Source organism: Salmo trutta, unplaced genomic scaffold (assembly GCF_901001165.1).
Source record: "Salmo trutta unplaced genomic scaffold, fSalTru1.1, whole genome shotgun sequence".
NCBI classification, from domain to species: domain Eukaryota; kingdom Metazoa; phylum Chordata; class Actinopteri; order Salmoniformes; family Salmonidae; genus Salmo; species Salmo trutta.
Genome location: NW_021822691.1, coordinates 330,831 through 349,465, shown reverse-complemented (window position 1 = coordinate 349,465; position 18,635 = coordinate 330,831). Strand labels below are relative to the sequence as shown.

The 18,635-nt window shown below is 46.5% G+C and overlaps 1 protein-coding gene across 1 annotated transcript in view; it reads left to right on the top strand.

Moving 5' to 3' along the window:
- Positions 1-18,635, top strand: part of LOC115183645 (T-lymphoma invasion and metastasis-inducing protein 1) — a gene marked incomplete in the record, with an annotated part of 77,997 nt that overhangs the window by 32,037 nt on the left and 27,325 nt on the right. The window contains 2 exon segments of the mRNA XM_029744752.1: positions 2,626-2,712; positions 9,206-9,421. Coding sequence (XP_029600612.1) covers positions 2,626-2,712; positions 9,206-9,421 — 303 coding nt within the window.

Genomic DNA, 18,635 nt, shown 5'->3' with positions numbered 1-18,635 from the left:
TCTGTCTCTCTCTTCCTCCCTCTTCCTCTGTCTCTCTGTCTCTCTCTTCCTCTCTCTTCCTCTGTCTCTGTCTCTCTCTTCCTCTCTCTTCCTCTGTCTCTGTCTCTCTCTTCCTCTCTCTTCCTCTGTCTCTCTGTCTCTCTCTTCCTCTCTCTTCCTCTGTCTCTCTGTCTCTCTCTTCCTCTCTCTTCCTCTGTCTCTCTGTCTCTCTCTTCCTCTCTCTTCCTCTGTCTCTCTGTCTCTCTCTTCCTCTCTCTTCCTCTGTCTCTCTGTCTCTCTCTTCCTCTCTCTTCCTCTGTCTCTCTGTCTCTCTCTTCCTCTCTCTTCCTCTGTCTCTCTGTCTCTCTCTTCCTCTCTCTTCCTCTGTCTCTCTGTCTCTCTCTTCCTCTCTCTTCCTCTGTCTCTGTCTCTCTCTTCCTCTCTCTTCCTCTGTCTCTCTGTCTCTCTCTTCCTCTCTCTTCCTCTGTCTCTCTGTCTCTCTCTTCCTCTCTCTTCCTCTGTCTCTCTGTCTCTCTCTTCCTCTCTCTTCCTCTGTCTCTGTCCTCTCTCTTCCTCTCTCTTCCTCTGTCTCTCTGTCTCTCTCTTCCTCTCTCTTCCTCTGTCTCTCTGTCTCTCTCTTCCTCTCTCTTCCTCTGTCTCTCTGTCTCTCTCTTCCTCTCTCTTCCTCTGTCTCCCTGTCTCTCTCTTCCTCTCTCTTCCTCTGTCTCTGTCTCTCTCTTCCTCTCTCTTCCTCTGTCTCTCTGTCTCTCTCTTCCTCTCTCTTCCTCTGTCTCTCTGTCTCTCTCTTCCTCTCTCTTCCTCTGTCTCTCTGTCTCTCTCTTCCTCTCTCTTCCTCTGTCTCTCTGTCTCTCTCTTCCTCTCTCTTCCTCTGTCTCTCTCTTCCTCTCTCTTCCTCTGTCTCTCTGTCTCTCTCTTCCTCTCTCTTCCTCTGTCTCTCTGTCTCTCTCTTCCTCTGTCTCTCTGTCTCTCTCTTCCTCTCTCTTCCTCTGTCTCTCTGTCTCTCTGTCTCTCTCTTCCTCTGTCTCTCTGTCTCTCTGTCTCTCTCTTCCTCTGTCTCTCTGTCTCTCTGTCTCTCTCTTCCTCTGTCTCTCTGTCTCTCACTGATTCTCTCTCTAACGTGTGATTAAGTTGTGCATAAAAGGGTTTTAACGTTGAGCAAGTTGTTGTGAAGACTGGGACGGGTATGTCTTTTATAAAAAGATGCTCTGTGTTTTTGACACAAAGATCATCTTGTACTAGTTGTTCAGACTCTGGTCTTGTCCCATCTTGATTACTGACTGGTAATATGGCCAGGTGCAGCGAAGAAAGACCTAGCTAAGCTGCAGCTGGCTCAAAACAGAGCAGCACGCCTTGCCCTTAACTGCACACACAGAACTAACATCAACAACATGCATGATAGTCTTTCATGATTGACGGCTGAGGAGAAAAGAATAATAATAATAATAATCTTTTTAAGAAACATTTGTGTGTTGAAAATGCGTAACCACTTGTATAACCTATTTGCATACAGTTCAAACAGACATACATACCCCACCAGACAAGCCACTATGGGTTTCTTCACAGTACCCAAACCAAAAACAAATTTAGTCATATGAATATGTACAGTACCAGTCAAAAGTTTGGACACGCCTGTTGGAAAAGCATTCCAGGTGAAGCTGGTTGAGAGAATTACCTAGAGTGTGCAAAGCTGTCATCAAGGCAAAGGGTGGCTTTACTTTTAAGAAAAGGTTACTTGTTTACTACATGATTCAATATGTGTTATTTCATAGTTTTGATGTCTTCACTATTATTCTACAATGTAGAAAATAGTCAATATAAAGAAAAACCCTTGAATGAGTAGGTGTGTCCAAACTTTAGACGGGTACTGTATATATAAATAGTGTGTAAATAGTATTTTTGTTTGTCTCTACGTCTTGTCTCTTGGTCTTTCCAATATACACTGAGTACACAAAACATGTACTTTCCATGACACAGACTGACCAGGTGAATCCTGGTGAAAGCTATGATCCCTTATTGATGTCACTTGTTAAATTCACTTCAAATCAGTGTAGATGAAGGGGAGGAGACAGGTTAAAGAAGGATTTTTAAGCCTTGAGACAATTGAGACATGGATTGTGTATGAGTGCCATTCAGAGGGTGAAGGGGCAAGACAAAAGATTAAAGTGCCTTTAAACGGGGGTATGGTAGAAGGTGCCAGGCGCACCAGTTTGTGTCAAGAACTGCAACGCTGCTGGGGTTTTTCCACACTCAACAGTTTCCTCTGTGTATCAAGAATGGTCCACCACCCAAAGGACATCCAGCCAACTGGACACAACTGTGGGAAGCATTGGTCAACATGGGTCAGCATCCCTGTGGAACGCTTTCGACACTTTATAGAGTCCATGCTGTTCTGACGGCTAAAAAAATAAAAAATACATTTTGGGATTTGATTGTAATGTTCTTGTCTATAACTGTTCTGTACTTTGTCATGTATTTTTACGTTTTATGTGGACCCCAGGAAGAGTAGCTCCTGCATGTGCAGTATCTAATGGGTATCCTAATGAACTAAACTAAATCTCTCTCTCCAGGTTTCTCAATAGCTAATGCGTATCCTAATAAACTAAATCTCTCTCTCTCTCTCTCCAGGTTTCTCAATAGCAGTAGTAGACGAGGAGGGGACTCAGCAGCTCCATATCACTGAAGTAAAGGCAGGAGGACTGGCTTCTGCTAAAGGTACAAACACACCTGGAAATCAAACCGACAAGCCTCCGGTTGAAAGCTTGCTTCTCTAACCTTAGTAGTACATGCCGACCCCTCTTAGATGTGCTGCAGATAGGGCCGTTTTCTCTCGTACCCATATAAACCTCTTTTATCTCGTACCCATATAAACCCCATTTCTGGACTCAAAGCACTTTCAAGGGCTTAATCTGGGTTTGGGAATTCCAGCCCATAATGCATAGAGCTGTTGGGAGGAGGCTAGTTCAGCGTGGGGTTGTAGCTAGATGTGATCTAATGCATTAGCATTGGAAATGATGCTAGCAGTGGCTAGCTGGAAACTAATGCATTAGCATTGGAAATGATGCTAGCAGTGGTTAGCTGGAAACTAATGCATTAGCATTATAAATTATGCTAGCAGTGGCTAGCTGGAAACTAATGCATTAGCATTGGAAATGATGCTAGCAGTGGCTAGCTGGAAACTAATGCTTTAGCATTGTAAATGATGCTAGCAGTGGCTAGCTGGAAACTAATGCATTAGCATTGTAAATCATGCTAGCAGTGGCTAGCTGGAAACTAATGCATTAGCATTGTAAATGATGCTAGCAGTGGCTAGCTGGAAACTAATGCATTAGCATTGTAAATGATGCTAGCAGTGGTTAGCTGGAAACTAATGCATTAGCATTGGAAATGATGTTAGCAGTGGCTAGCTGGAAACTAATGCATTAACATTGGAAATGATGCTAGCAGTGGTTAGCTGGAAACTAATGCATTAGCATTGGAAATTATGCTAGCAGTGGCTAGCTGGAAACTAATGCATTAGCATTGGAAATGATGTTAGCAGTGGCTAGCTGGAAACTAATGCATTAGCATTGGAAATGATGCTAGCAGTGGTTAGCTGGAAACTAATGCATTAGCATTGGAAATTATGCTAGCAGTGGCTAGCTGGAAACTAATGCATTAGCATTATAAATTATGCTAGCAGTGGCTAGCTGGAAACTAATGCATTAGCATTGTAAATGATGCTAGCAGTGGCTAGCTGGAAACTAATGCTTTAGCATTGGAAATGATGCTAGCAGTGGCTAGCTGGAAACTAATGCATTAGCATTGTAAATGATGCTAGCAGTGGCTAGCTGGAAACTAATGAATTAGCATTGTAAATGATGCTAGCAGTGGCTAGCTGGAAACTAATGCATTAGCATTGTAAATGATGATAGCAGTGGCTAGCTGGAAACTAATGCATTAGCATTGTAAATTATGCTAGCAGTGGCTGGCTGGAATCTAACGATTTGGCATTATAAATCATGCTAGCAGTGGCTAGCTGGAGGCTATATGACTTATTCTCTATGGAGAGGTCGGAAATATAGAGACCTCCTGGCTGAGAGACAACACAAATACATTTTGAAAATATTTAAGTAGAGCATGCGATGGTGTGTGTGTGTGTGTGTGAGGGAGAGAGAGTGTTTGTGTTCAGGAGAATGAATGGTAATGCACTAGTGGTAGGCCTGAGGGTGTGTTGGGAAACCAGGCCAGCACTGGACAAATAGCCCCCACGTCTCTCTGTGACATCATTACACACACGTACAGCTAGAGGGGTGAAAACCCTCTTTGTCCAACAGAGACTCTCTCTCTCTCTCTACAACTGACATATAAACATCTCAGACAACTGGGTCACGCCTTCGGGCCGTGTGTGTGTGTGTGTGTGTGTGTGTGTGTGTGTGTGTGTGTGTTCAGAGCTTGAATGGCAATGGGAAAGCATTAGTGGTAGGCTTTGAGGGTGTGTCTGTACTCCAAGCCTGTTCATTCTCAGCACAGCACTGAGTATAATTCCAGCCATAGCACTGCTTCTATCAGAAGGAATGTGAATTGAGATTGACGTCTGGACCTATAGGGATAATTGCTGCTACAGTAATAACAATGTGTGTATAATTCTGTTTAATTCTCCCAGACAGTCATTATAACCTCCCTACCGACTGGCCTGGGTGTCTGTCCTCTTCTATATAGTCTATGTATGTATTTAGATATGTGACTTTTATCCAAAGAAATTTACAGTAGTGCAAACACTTATACGCGTATGAGTGCCCCCCGGGGGCGAATTGAACCCCAAAATCCTGCTGTTGCACCATGGGAGTCTACTTTACTGAGCCGCACAGGATCCTACATCAGGACAGAGACAGGAGCAGTCAGAAATCCAAGACTGCTTTTCACAGTCAATTTGCATAATTTGATTTAATCGATTCTAAATTGGCTGGCTATTTGATTGCTAATTACCAATTAGGACTGAGCAGACACGGTTGGTGAAAGGAGGCGGGACTAGAGCCAGTCAATCAAAGGGCTTTGTCCAATACAATACATTGTTCTTTTCTTTGTTCAGGTAACCGCCGGTCTATGTGTTAGTGGATAGGAAAAGACCAGGTGTCTACCACACTACATACTGCTTACACTAATCCAACGGTGTTCGGATTAGTGGTTTGCTTCAAGGAAGGAGGGAAGAAAGGAAGCTTCTTTTTCCTTATCTGTCTAGAGCTTGAGTTAATGCTACAGCAGTTGGTGAAAAGGGTGGAGAGAGGGAGAGAGGGAGAGAGGGTGGAGAGAGGGAGAGAGGGAGAGAGGGAAAAGGGTGGAGAGAGGGAGAGAGGGAGAGAGGGAGAGAGGGAAAAGGGTGGAGAGAGGGAGAGAGGGAGAGAGGGAAAAGGGTGGAGAGAGGGAGAGAGGGAGAGAGGGAGAGAGGGAAAAGGTTGGAGAGAGGGAGAGAGGGAAAAGGTTGGAGAGAGGGAGAGTGGGAAAAGGAGAGAGGGAAAAGGATGGAGAGAGGGAGAGAGGGAGAGAGGGAGAGAGGGAAACAAACAATAGTGAAATAAATGTTTTGTTAAATCGATTTTTTGTTGTTGATATATAAGTGAAGATGTCAGTTTTGTTTTGCGTGTTCTTTATGTGATTTATGCCCGTAGGAAAGTCTGTCTGCTTGAGGAATCTTTGTGGTTAACTGGTCAATGTCTGTACTGGAGGGGTTTGGGAACCGATGGAATTAACCATTCAGATACTGCAGGTCTGAGTGCTGTGTGTGTGTGTGTGTGTGTGTGTGTGTGTGTGTGTGTGTGTGTGTGTGTGTGGTGTGTGTGTGTGTGTGTGTGTGTGTGTGTGTGTGTGTGTGTGTGTGTGTGTGTGTGTGTGTGGTGTGTGTGTGTGTGTGTGTGTGTGTGTGTGTGTGTGTGTGTAGTGTGTGTGTGTAGTGTGTGTGTGTAGTGTGTGTAGTGTGTGTGTGTGTGTGTGTGTGTAGTGTGTGTGTGTGTGTGTGTGTGTGTGTGTGTGTGTGTGTGTGTGTGTGTGTGTGTGTGTGTGTGTGTGTGTGTGTGTGTGTGTGTGTGTGTGTGTGTGTGTGTGTGTGTGTGTGTGTGTGTGTGTGTAGTGTGTGTGTGTGTGTGTGTGTGTGTGTGTGTGTGTGTGTGTGTGTGTGTGTGTGTGTAGTGTGTATGTGTGTGTGTGTGTGTGTGTGTGTGTAGTGTGTGTGTGTGTGTGTGTGTGTGTGTGTGTGTGTGTGTGTTACCTCATGAATCAGGGGAATGTTATCGCGTCGTTCCAGACATTATTATGAGCTGCCCTCCAGTCAGCAGCACAGTTATGACACGACAGTGGATCACCGACAACGATGAGACAGCCTATAGGGAGGAGGTCAGAGACCTGACCCTGTGGTACCAGGACGACAACCTCTCCCTCAACGTGATCAAGACAAAGGAGATGATTGTGGACTACAGGAAAAGGAGGACCGAGCACGCACCCATTCTCATCGACGGGGCTGCAGTGGAGCGGGTCGAGAGTTTCAAGTTCCTTGGTGTCCACATCACCAAACTAACTATCATGGTCCAAACACACCAAGACAGTTGTGAAGAGGGCACGACAAAACCTATTCCCCCTCAGGAGACAGAAAATATTTGGCATGGGTCCTCAGATCCTCAAAAGGTTTTACAGCTGCACCATCGAGAGCATCCTGACGGGTTGCATCACCGCCGGGTATGGAAACTGCTCGGCCTCCGACCGCAAGGCACTACAGAGGGTAGTGTGAACGGCCCAGTACATCACTGGGGCCAAGCTTCCTGCCATCCAGGACCTCTATACCAGGCGGTGTCAGAGGAAGGCCATAAAAATTGTCAAAGACTCCAGCCACCCTGGTCATAGACTGTTCTCTCTGCTACTGCACGGCAAGTGGTACCGGAGCGCCAAGTCTAGGTCCAAGAGGCTTCTAAACAGCTTCTACCCCCAAGCCATAAGACTCCTGAACATCTAATCAAATGGCTACTCAGACTATTTACATTGCCCCCCCCCACCCACCCCTTCTATGCTGCTGATACTCTGTTATCATCTATGCATAGTCACTTTAATAACTCTACCTGCATGTACATATTATCTCAATTACCTTGACACCGGTGCCCCCGCACATTGACTCTGTACTTGTTCCCCCTGTATATAGCCTCCACATTGACTCTGTACATTGACTCTGTATATAGCCTCCACATTGACTCTGTACCGGTACCCCCTGTATATAGCCTCCACATTGACTCTGTACCGGTGCCCCCTGTATATAGCCTCCACATTGACTCTGTACCGTAACACCCTGTATATAGCCTCCACATTGACTCTGCACCGGTACCCCCTGTATATAGCCTCCACATTGACTCTGTACTGGTACCCCCTGTATATAGCCTCCACATTGACTCTGTACCGGTACCCCCTGTATATAGCCTCCACGTTGACTCTGTACTGGTACCCCCTGTATATAGCCTCCACATTGACTCTGTACCGGTACCCCTGTATATAGCCTCCACATTGACTCTGTACCGGTGCCCCCTGTATATAGCCTCCACATTGACTCTGTACCGGTACACCCTGTATATAGCCTCCACATTGACTCTGTACCGGTACCCCTGTATATAGCCTCCACATTGACTCTGTACCGGTACCCCCCTGTATATAGCCTCCACATTGACTCTGTACCGGTACCCCCTGTATATAGCCTCCACATTGACTCTGTACCGGTACCCCCTGTATATAAGTCTCCACATTGACTCTGTACCGGTACCCTCTGTATATAGCCTCCACATTGACTCTGTACTGGTACCCCCTGTATATAGCCTCCACATTGACTCTGTACCTTAACACCCTGTATACAGCCTCCACATTGACTCTGTACCGTAACACCCTGTATACAGCCTCCACATTGACTCTGTACCTTAACACCCTGTATACAGCCTCCACATTGACTCTGTACCTTAACACCCTGTATATAGCCTCCACATTGACACTGTACCGGTACCCCCTGTATATAGCCTCCACATTGACTCTGTACCGGTACCCCCTGTATATAGCCTCCACATTGACTCTGTACCGGTACCCCCTGTATATAGCCTCCACATTGACTCTGTACCGGTACACCCTGTATATAGCCTCCACATTGACTCTGTACCGGTACCCCCTGTATATAGCCTCCACATTGACTCTGTACCGGTACCCCCTGTATATAGCCTCCACATTGACTCTGTACCGGTACCTCCTGTATATAGCCTCCACATTGACTCTGTACCGGTACCCCCTGTATATAGCCTCCACATTGACTCTGTACCGTAACACCCTGTATATAGCCTCCACATAGACTCTGTACCGGTACCCCCTGTATATAGCCTCCACATTGACTCTGTACCGGTACCCCTTGTATATAGCCTCCACATTGACTCTGTACCGGTTCCCCCTGTCTATAGACCCGCTATTGTTATTTACTGCTGCTCTTGAATAATTTGTTCTTCTTATCTCTTACTTTTGAAAAAAATATTTTCTTAAAACTGCATTGTTAGTTAGGGGTTTGTAAGTAAGCATTTCACTGTAAGGTCTACACCTGTTGTATTCAGCATTTCACTGTAAGGTCTACTACACCTGTTGTATTCAGCATTTCACTGTAAGGTCTACACCTGTTGTATTCAGTATTTCACTGTAAGGTCTACTACACCTGTTGTATTCAGCATTTCACTGTAAGGTCTACCTACACCTGTATTATTCAGCATTTCACTGTAAGGTCTACTACACCTGTTGTATTCAGCATTTCACTGTAAGGTCTACCTACACCTGTTGTATTCAGCATTTCACTGTAAGGTCTACTACACCTGTTGTATTCAGCATTTCACTGTGAGGTCTACTACACCTGTTGTATTCAGCATTTCACTGTAAGGTCTACTACACCTGTTGTATTCAGCATTTCACTGTGAGGTCTACCTACACCTGTTGTATTCAGCATTTCACTGTAAGGTCTACTACACCTGTTGTATTCAGCATTTCACTGTAAGGTCTACACATGTTGTATTCGGCGCATGTGACAAATACAATTTGATTTGTTAGATCATGTCCTCTCTCTACCTTTATCTAATGTCTCTAAGATTTGGTGATTATGTAAGTGTGTAATTCTCTCTCTCTCTCTCTCTCTCTCTCTCTCTCTCTCTCTCTCTCTCTCTCTCTCTCTCTCTAGGCCTGCTTGCGGGTGATGAGATCCTGTTGTTAAATGGTAAACCGGCGTCAGCTCTGGGCGTGTTGGATATGAGGTCAGCGTTAGTCGGCCCCTCGTTGTCCCTGAGCGTGAGCACCCTGCCGACCCTTGACCCCCGCAACCTCTGCCCTTTTCCCCTTCGACGCTCCAACACAGCAGAATACGACACCTGTACAGACATCTATTCCCAGAGCCAAGGTGAGTGGTAAAGCAACGAGACGTGGTTGTATTTATTAGTACTGAACAAGTTCAGGGGTGATTGTGATTGTGGTCTGTGGAATGTTGTCCCACTCCTCTTCAATGGCTGTGTGAAGTTGCTGGATATTGGCAGGAACTGGAACACGCTGTCATACGCGTCAATCCAGAGCATCCCAAACATGCTCAATGGGTGACATGTCTGGTGAGTATGCAGGCCATGGAAGAAGTGAGACATTTTCAGCTTCCATGAATTGTGTACAGATCGTTGCGACATGGGGCCGTGCATTATCATGCTGAAACATGAGGTGATGGAGGCGGATGAATGGCACGACAATGGGCCTCAGGATCTCGTCACGGTATCTCTGTGCATTCAAATTGCCATCGATAAAATGCAATTATCTTCGTTGTCCGTAGCTTATGCCTGCCCCATACCATAACCCCACCTCCACCATGGGCCCCATACCATAACCCCACCTCCACCATGGGCCCCATACCATAACCCCACCTCCACCATGGGGCCCATACCATAACCCCACTGCCACCATGGGCCCCATACCATAACCCCACCTCCACCATGGGGCCCATACCATAACCCCACTGCCACCATGGGCCCCATACCATAACCCCACCGCCACCATGGGCCCCATACCATAACCCCACCGCCACCATGGGCCCCATACCATAACCCCACCGCCACCATGGGCCCCATAACATAACCCCACTGCCACCATGGGCCCCATACCATAACCCCACCGCCACCATGGGGCACTCTGTTCACAACGTTGACATCAGCAAACCGCTCGCCCACACAATTCCATATACGCTGTCGGCCATCTGCCCAGATGAACTGCAGATGGACATACCTGGAGTAAGGTCAAGACCCTGGTGAGGACGGCAAACAGGCAGATGAGCTTCTCTGACAGTTTGTGTAGAAATTCTTCATTTCTGCAAACCCACAATTTCATCAACTGTCCTGGTGGCTGGTCTCAAGACGATCCCGCAGGTGAAGAAGACGGATGTGGAGGTCCTGGGCTGGCGTGGTTACACGTGGTCGGTCTGTGGTTGTGAGGCCGGTTGGACATACTGCCAAATTCTCTAAAATTACATTGGAGCCGGCTTATAGTAGAGAAATGAACATTAAATACTCTGTCAACAGCCCTGGTGGACATTCCTGCAGTCAGCATGCCAATTGCACACTCCCTAAAAACTTGTGTGGCATTGTGTTGTGTGACAAAACTGAACAGAGTGGCCTTTTATTGTCCCCAGCACAAGGTGCACCTGTGTAATGATCATGCTGTTTAATCAGCTTCTTGATATGCCACACCTGTGAGGTGGATGGATTATCTTGGCAAAGGAGAAATGCTCACTAACAGAGATGTAAACAACATTTTTGAGAAATATGCTTTTTTTTGTGCGTATGGAACATTTCAGGGATCTTTGATTTCAGCTCATGAAACATGAGACCAACACTTTACGTGTTGTTTTGATATTTTTGTTCAGTGGAAAAAAATGCATTGTCAGTGAAACCGTCTCCAGATAAATTATTTGTAGGATTTATAGTTTGAGGAAAAACACAATGTGACAGAGTTTATTTTCTGGCTTTTGGTCCAAGTCTTTCCTGCCCAGTTCAGTTTCAGGCCATTGTACATTCACATTATTCACCTTCACCTGATAAGAAAAAGATAGACAACAGGTGTCCTTCACCTGATAAGAAAAAGATAGACAACAGGTGTTCTTCACCTGATAAGAAAAAGATAGACAACAGGTGTCCTTCACCTGAAGGGACAGAGACAACAGGTGTCCTTCGCCTGAAGGGGACAGAGACAACAGGTGTTCTTCACCTGAAGGGACAGAGACAACAGGTGTTCTTCACCTGGAGGGACAGAGACAACAGGTGTCCTTCACCTGAAGGGACAGAGACAACAGGTGTTCTTCAACTGAAGGGACAGAGACAACAGGTGTCCTTCACCTGAAGGGACAGAGACAACAGGTGTCCTTCACCTGAAGGGACAGAGACAACAGGTGTTCTTCACCTGAAGGGACAGAGACAACAGGTGTCCTTCACCTGAAGGCACAGAGACAACAGGTGTCCTTCACCTGAAGGGACAGAGACAACAGGTGTTCTTCACCTGAAGGGACAGAGACAACAGGGGTCCTTCACCTGAAGGGACAGAGACAACAGGTGTCCTTCACCTGAAGGCACAGAGACAACAGGTGTTCTTCACCTGAAGGGACAGAGACAACAGGTGTCCTTCACCTGAAGGGACAGAGACAACAGGTGTCCTTCACCTGAAGGGACAGAGAAAACAGGTGCATTCACCTGAAGAGACAGAGACAACAGGTGTCCTTCACCTGAAGGGTCAGAGACAACAGGTGTTCTTCACCTGAAGGGACAGAGACAACAGGTGTCCTTCACCTGAAGGGACAGAGACAACAGGTGTCCTTCACCTGAAGAGACAGAGACAACAGGTGTTCTTCACCTGAAGAGACAGAGACAACAGGTGTTCTTCACCTGAAGGGACAGAGACAACAGGTGTTCTTCACCTGAAGGGACAGAGACAACAGGTGTTCTTCACCTGAAGGGACAGAGACAACAGGTGTTCATCACCTGAAGGAACAGAGACAACAGGTGTCCTTCACCTGAAGAGACAGAGACAACAGGTGTGCTTCACCTGAAGGGACAGAGACAACAGGTGTTCTTCACCTGAAGGGACAGAGACAACAGGTGTCCTTCACCTGAAGGGTCAGAGACAACAGGTGTCCTTCACCTGAAGAGACAGAGACAACAGGTGTTCTTCACCTGAAGGAACAGAGACAACAGGTGTTCTTCACCTGAAGGAACAGAGACAACAGGTGTTCTTCACCTGAAGGGACAGAGACAACAGGTGTCCTTCACCTGAAGGGACAGAGACAACAGGTGTCCTTCACCTGAAGAGACAGAGACAACAGGTGTTCTTCACCTGAAGGGACAGAGACAACAGAGACAACAGGTGTTCTTCACCTGAAGGGACAGAGACAACAGGTGTCCTTCACCTGAAGGGACAGAGACAACAGGTGTTCTTCACCTGAAGGAACAGAGACAACAGGTGTTCTTCACCTGAAGGGACAGAGACAACAGGTGTCCTTCACCTGAAGGGTCAGAGACAACAGGTGTTCTTCACCTGAAGAGACAGAGACAACAGGTGTTCTTCACCTGAAGGGACAGAGACAACAGGTGTCCTTCCCCTGAAGGGACAGAGACAACAGGTGTCCTTCACCTGAAGGGTCAGAGACAACAGGTGTTCTTCACCTGAAGGGACAGAGACAACAGGTGTTCTTTACCTGAAGGGACAGAGACAACAGGTGTCCTTCACCTGAAGGAACAGAGACAACAGGTGTTCTTCACCTGAAGGAACAGAGACAACAGGGGTCCTTCACCTGAAGGGACAGAGACAACAGGTGTTCTTCACCTGAAGGGACAGAGACAACAGGTGCTCTTCACCTGAAGGGACAGAGACAACAGGTGTACTTCACCTGAAGAGACAGAGACAACAGGTGTTCTTCACCTGAAGGGACAGAGACAACAGAGACAACAGGTGTTCTTCACCTGAAGGGACAGAGACAACAGGTGTCCTTCACCTGAAGGGACAGAGACAACAGTTGTCCTTCACCTGAAGAGACAGAGACAACAGGTGAACCGTTGAAAAGGTGTACAGGTTAAAAAAATCCCTCAGGTTAAAAAGTAAATCTGATTATTCATGTATGCTGCCCATTAGCTTATAGAATACAGTACAGGGGACAGATTTGAGCGCTAACACACACACACACACACACACACACACACACACACACACACACTCTCTATGTATATCAGCCTCTGATGTTAAACTGCCTGACAGGCTGTTGTTGAGCTGAAGATCACTAATGAATATGTATAGAAATGACATGAGCCACTGATTAGAGAGAGCTGTCGGGTATTGAGAACCTCCATACTGTAGAAACAGGGTTCCCTTTCAGTAGGAGTACCTCCATACTGTAGGGTTCCCTTTCAGTAGGAGTACCTCCATACTGTAGAAACAGGGTTCCTTTCAGTAGGAGTACCTCCATACTGTAGGGTTCCCTTTCAGTAGGAGTACCTCCATACTGTAGAAACAGGGTTCCCTTTCAGTAGGAGTACCTCCATACTGTAGGGTTCCCTTTCAGTAGGAGTACCTCCATACTGTAGAAACAGGGTTCCCTTTCAGTAGGAGAACCTCCATACTGTAGGGTTCCCTTTCAGTAGGAGAACCTCCATACTGTAGAAACAGGGTTCCCTTTCAGTAGGAGAACCTTCATACTGTAGGGTTCCCTTTCAGTAGGAGTACCTCCATACTGTAGAAACAGGGTTCCCTTTCAGTAGGAGAACCTCCATACTGTAGGGTTCCCTTTCAGTAGGAGTACCTCCATACTGTAGGGTTCCATTTCAGTAGGAGTACCTTCATACTGTAGAAACAGGGTTCCCTTTCAGTAGGAGTACCTCCATACTGTAGAAACAGGGTTCCCTTTCAGTAGGAGTACCTTCATACTGTAGGGTTCCCTTTCAGTAGGAGTACCTCCATACTGTAGAAACAGGGTTCCCTTTCAGTAGGAGTACCTCCATACTGTAGGGTTCCCTTTCAGTAGGAGTACCTCCATACTGTAGAAACAGGGTTCCCTTTCAGTAGGAGTACCTCCATACTGTAGGGTTCCCTTTCAATAGGAGTACCTTCATACTGTAGGGTTCCCTTTCAGTAGGAGTACCTTCATACTGTAGGGTTCCCTTTCAGCAGGAGTACCTCCATACTGTAGAAACAGGGTTCCCTTTCAGTAGGAGTACCTCAATACTGTAGGGTTCACTTTCAGTAGGAGTACCTCCATACTGTAGGGTTCCCTTTCAGTAGGAGTACCTCCATACTGTAGGGTTCCCTTTCAGTAGGAGTACCTCCATACTGTAGAAACAGGGTTCCCTTTCAGTAGGAGTACCTCCATACTGTAGGGTTCCCTTTCAGTAGGAGTACCTCCATACTGTAGGGTTCCCTTTCAGTAGGAGTACCTTCATACTGTAGAAACAGGGTTCCCTTTCAGTAGGAGTACCTTCATACTGTAGAAACAGGGTTCCCTTTCAGTAGGAGTACCTCCATACTGTAGGGTTCCCTTTCAGTAGGAGTACCTCCATACTGTAGAAACAGGGTTCCCTTTCAGTAGGAGTACCTCCATACTGTAGGGTTCCCTTTCAGTAGGAGTACCTCCATACTGTAGAAACAGGCTTCCCTTTCAGTAGGAGTACCTTCATACTGTAGGGTTCCATTTCAGTAGGAGTACCTCCATACTGTAGAAACAGGCTTCCCTTTCAGTAGGAGTACCTTCATACTGTAGGGTTCCCTTTCAGTAGGAGTACCTCCATACTGTAGGTTTCCCTTTCAGTAGGAGTACCTCCATACTGTAGAAACAGGGTTCCCTTTCAGTAGGAGTACCTTTATACTGTAGGGTTCCCTTTCGGTAGGAGTACCTCCATACTGTAGGGTTCCCTTTCAGTAGGAGTACCTCCATACTGTAGAAACAGGGTTCCCTTTCAGTAGGAGTACCTCCATACTGTAGAAACAGGGTTCCCTTTCAGTAGGAGAACCTCCATACTGTAGGGTTCCCTTTCAGTAGGAGTACCTTCATACTGTAGGGTTCCCTTTCAGTAGGAGTAACTTCATACTGTAGAAACAGGGTTCCCTTTCAGTAGGAGTACCTCCATACTGTAGGGTTCCCTTTCAGTAGGAGTACCTCCATACTGTAGAAACAGGGTTCCCTTTCAGTAGGAGTACCTCCATACTGTAGAAACAGGGTTCCCTTTCAGTAGGAGAACCTCCATACTGTAGGGTTCCCTTTCAGTAGGAGTACCTCCATACTGTAGGGTTCCATTTCAGTAGGAGTACCTTCATACTGTAGAAACAGGGTTCCCTTTCAGTAGGAGTACCTCCATACTGTAGAAACAGGGTTCCCTTTCAGTAGGAGTACCTTCATACTGTAGGGTTCCCTTTCAGTAGGAGTACCTCCATACTGTAGAAACAGGGTTCCCTTTCAGTAGGAGTACCTCCATACTGTAGGGTTCCCTTTCAGTAGGAGTACCTCCATACTGTAGAAACAGGGTTCCCTTTCAGTAGGAGTACCTCCATACTGTAGGGTTCCCTTTCAATAGGAGTACCTTCATACTGTAGGGTTCCCTTTCAGTAGGAGTACCTTCATACTGTAGGGTTCCCTTTCAGCAGGAGTACCTCCATACTGTAGAAACAGGGTTCCCTTTCAGTAGGAGTACCTCAATACTGTAGGGTTCACTTTCAGTAGGAGTACCTCCATACTGTAGGGTTCCCTTTCAGTAGGAGTACCTCCATACTGTAGGGTTCCCTTTCAGTAGGAGTACCTCCATACTGTAGAAACAGGGTTCCCTTTCAGTAGGAGTACCTCCATACTGTAGGGTTCCCTTTCAGTAGGAGTACCTCCATACTGTAGGGTTCCCTTTCAGTAGGAGTACCTTCATACTGTAGAAACAGGGTTCCCTTTCAGTAGGAGTACCTTCATACTGTAGAAACAGGGTTCCCTTTCAGTAGGAGTACCTCCATACTGTAGGGTTCCCTTTCAGTAGGAGTACCTCCATACTGTAGAAACAGGGTTCCCTTTCAGTAGGAGTACCTCCATACTGTAGGGTTCCCTTTCAGTAGGAGTACCTCCATACTGTAGAAACAGGCTTCCCTTTCAGTAGGAGTACCTTCATACTGTAGGGTTCCATTTCAGTAGGAGTACCTCCATACTGTAGAAACAGGCTTCCCTTTCAGTAGGAGTACCTTCATACTGTAGGGTTCCCTTTCAGTAGGAGTACCTCCATACTGTAGGTTTCCCTTTCAGTAGGAGTACCTCCATACTGTAGAAACAGGGTTCCCTTTCAGTAGGAGTACCTTTATACTGTAGGGTTCCCTTTCGGTAGGAGAACCTCCATACTGTAGGGTTCCCTTTCAGTAGGAGTACCTCCATACTGTAGAAACAGGGTTCCCTTTCAGTAGGAGTACCTCCATACTGTAGAAACAGGGTTCCCTTTCAGTAGGAGAACCTCCATACTGTAGGGTTCCCTTTCAGTAGGAGTACCTTCATACTGTAGGGTTCCCTTTCAGTAGGAGTAACTTCATACTGTAGAAACAGGGTTCCCTTTCAGTAGGAGTACCTCCATACTGTAGGGTTCCCTTTCAGTAGGAGTACCTCCATACTGTAGAAACAGGGTTCCCTTTCAGTAGGAGTACCTCCATACTGTAGAAACAGGGTTCCCTTTCAGTAGGAGAACCTCCATACTGTAGGGTTCCCTTTCAGTAGGAGTACCTTCATACTGTAGGGTTCCCTTTCAGTAGGAGTACCTTCATACTGTAGGGTTCCCTTTCAGTAGGAGTACCTCCATACTCTAGGGTTCCCTTTCAGTAGGAGTACCTCCATACTGTAGGGTTCCCTTTCAGTAGGAGTACCTCCATACTGTAGGGTTCCCTTTCAGTAGGAGTACCTTCATACTGTAGAAACAGGGTTCCCTTTCAGTAGGAGTACCTTCATACTGTAGGGTTCCCTTTCAGTAGGAGTACCTCCATACTGTAGGGTTCCCTTTCAGTAGGAGAACCTCCATACTGTAGAAACAGGGTTCCCTTTCAGTAGGAGTACCTCCATACTGTAGGGTTCCCTTTCAGTAGGAGTACCTTCATACTGTAGAAACAGGGTTCCCTTTCAGTAGGAGTACCTTCATACTGTAGGGTTCCATTTCAGTAGGAGTACCTCCATACTGTAGGGTTCCCTTTCAGTAGGAGTACCTCCATACTGTAGGGTTCCCTTTCAGTAGGAGTACCTCCATACTGTAGGGTTCCCTTTCAGTAGGAGTACCTCCATACTGTAGAAACAGGGTTCCCTTTCAGTAGGAGTACCTCCATACTGTAGGGTTCCCTTTCAGTAGGAGTACCTCCATACTGTAGAAACAGGGTTCCCTTTCAGTAGGAGAACCGTCATACTGTAGGGTTCCCTTTCAGTAGGAGTACCTCCATACTGTAGAAACAGGGTTCCCTTTCAGTAGGAGAACCTTCATACTGTAGGGTTCCCTTTCAGTAGGAGTACCTCCATACTGTAGAAACAGGGTTCCCTTTCAGTAGGAGAGCCTTCATACTGTAGGGTTCCCTTTCAGTAGGAGTACCTCCATACTGTAGGGTTCCCTTTCAATAAAATTACCTTTAAACTGTAGGGTTCCCTTTCAGTAGGAGTACCTCCATACTGTAGGGTTCCCTTTCAGTAGGAGTACCTCCATACTGTAGGGTTCCCTTTCAGTAGGAGTACCTCCATACTGTAGGGTTCCCTTTCAGTAGGAGTACCTCCATACTGTAGAAACAGGGTTCCCTTTCAGTAGGAGTACCTCCATACTGTAGGGTTCCCTTTCAGTAGGAGTAACTTCATACTGTAGAAACAGGGTTCCCTTTCAGTAGGAGTACCTTCATACTGTAGAAACAGGGTTCCCTTTCAGTAGGAGTACATCCATACTGTAGAAACAGGGTTCCCTTTCAGTAGGAGTACCTCCATACTGTAGGGTTCCCTTTCAGTAGGAGTACCTCCATACTGTAGGGTTCCCTTTCAGTAGGAGTAACTTCATACTGTAGAAACAGGGTTCCCTTTCAGTATGAGTACCTTCATACTGTAGAAACAGGGTTCCCTTTCAGTAGGAGTACATCCATACTGTAGAAACAGGGTTCCCTTTCAGTAGGAGTACCTCCATACTGTAGGATTCCCTTTCAGTAGGAGTACCTTCATACTGTAGAAACAGGGTTCCCTTTCAGTAGGAGTACCTCCATACTGTAGGGTTCCCATTCAGTAGGAGTACCTTCATACTGTAGAAGCAGGGTTCCCTTTCAGTAGGAGTACCTCCATACTGTAGGGTTCCATTTCTGTAGGAGTACCTCCATACTGTAGGGTTCCCTTTCAGTAGGAGTACCTCCATACTGTAGGGTTCCCTTTCAGTAGGAGTACCTCCATACTGTAGGGTTCCCTTTCAGTAGGAGTACCTCCATACTGTAGGGTTCCCATTCAGTAGGAGTACCTCCATACTGTAGGGTTCCCTTTCAGTTGGAGTACCTCCATACTGTAGAAACAGGGTTCCCTTTCAGTAGGAGTACCTCCATGCTGTAGGGTTCCCTTTCAGTAGGAGTACCTCCATACT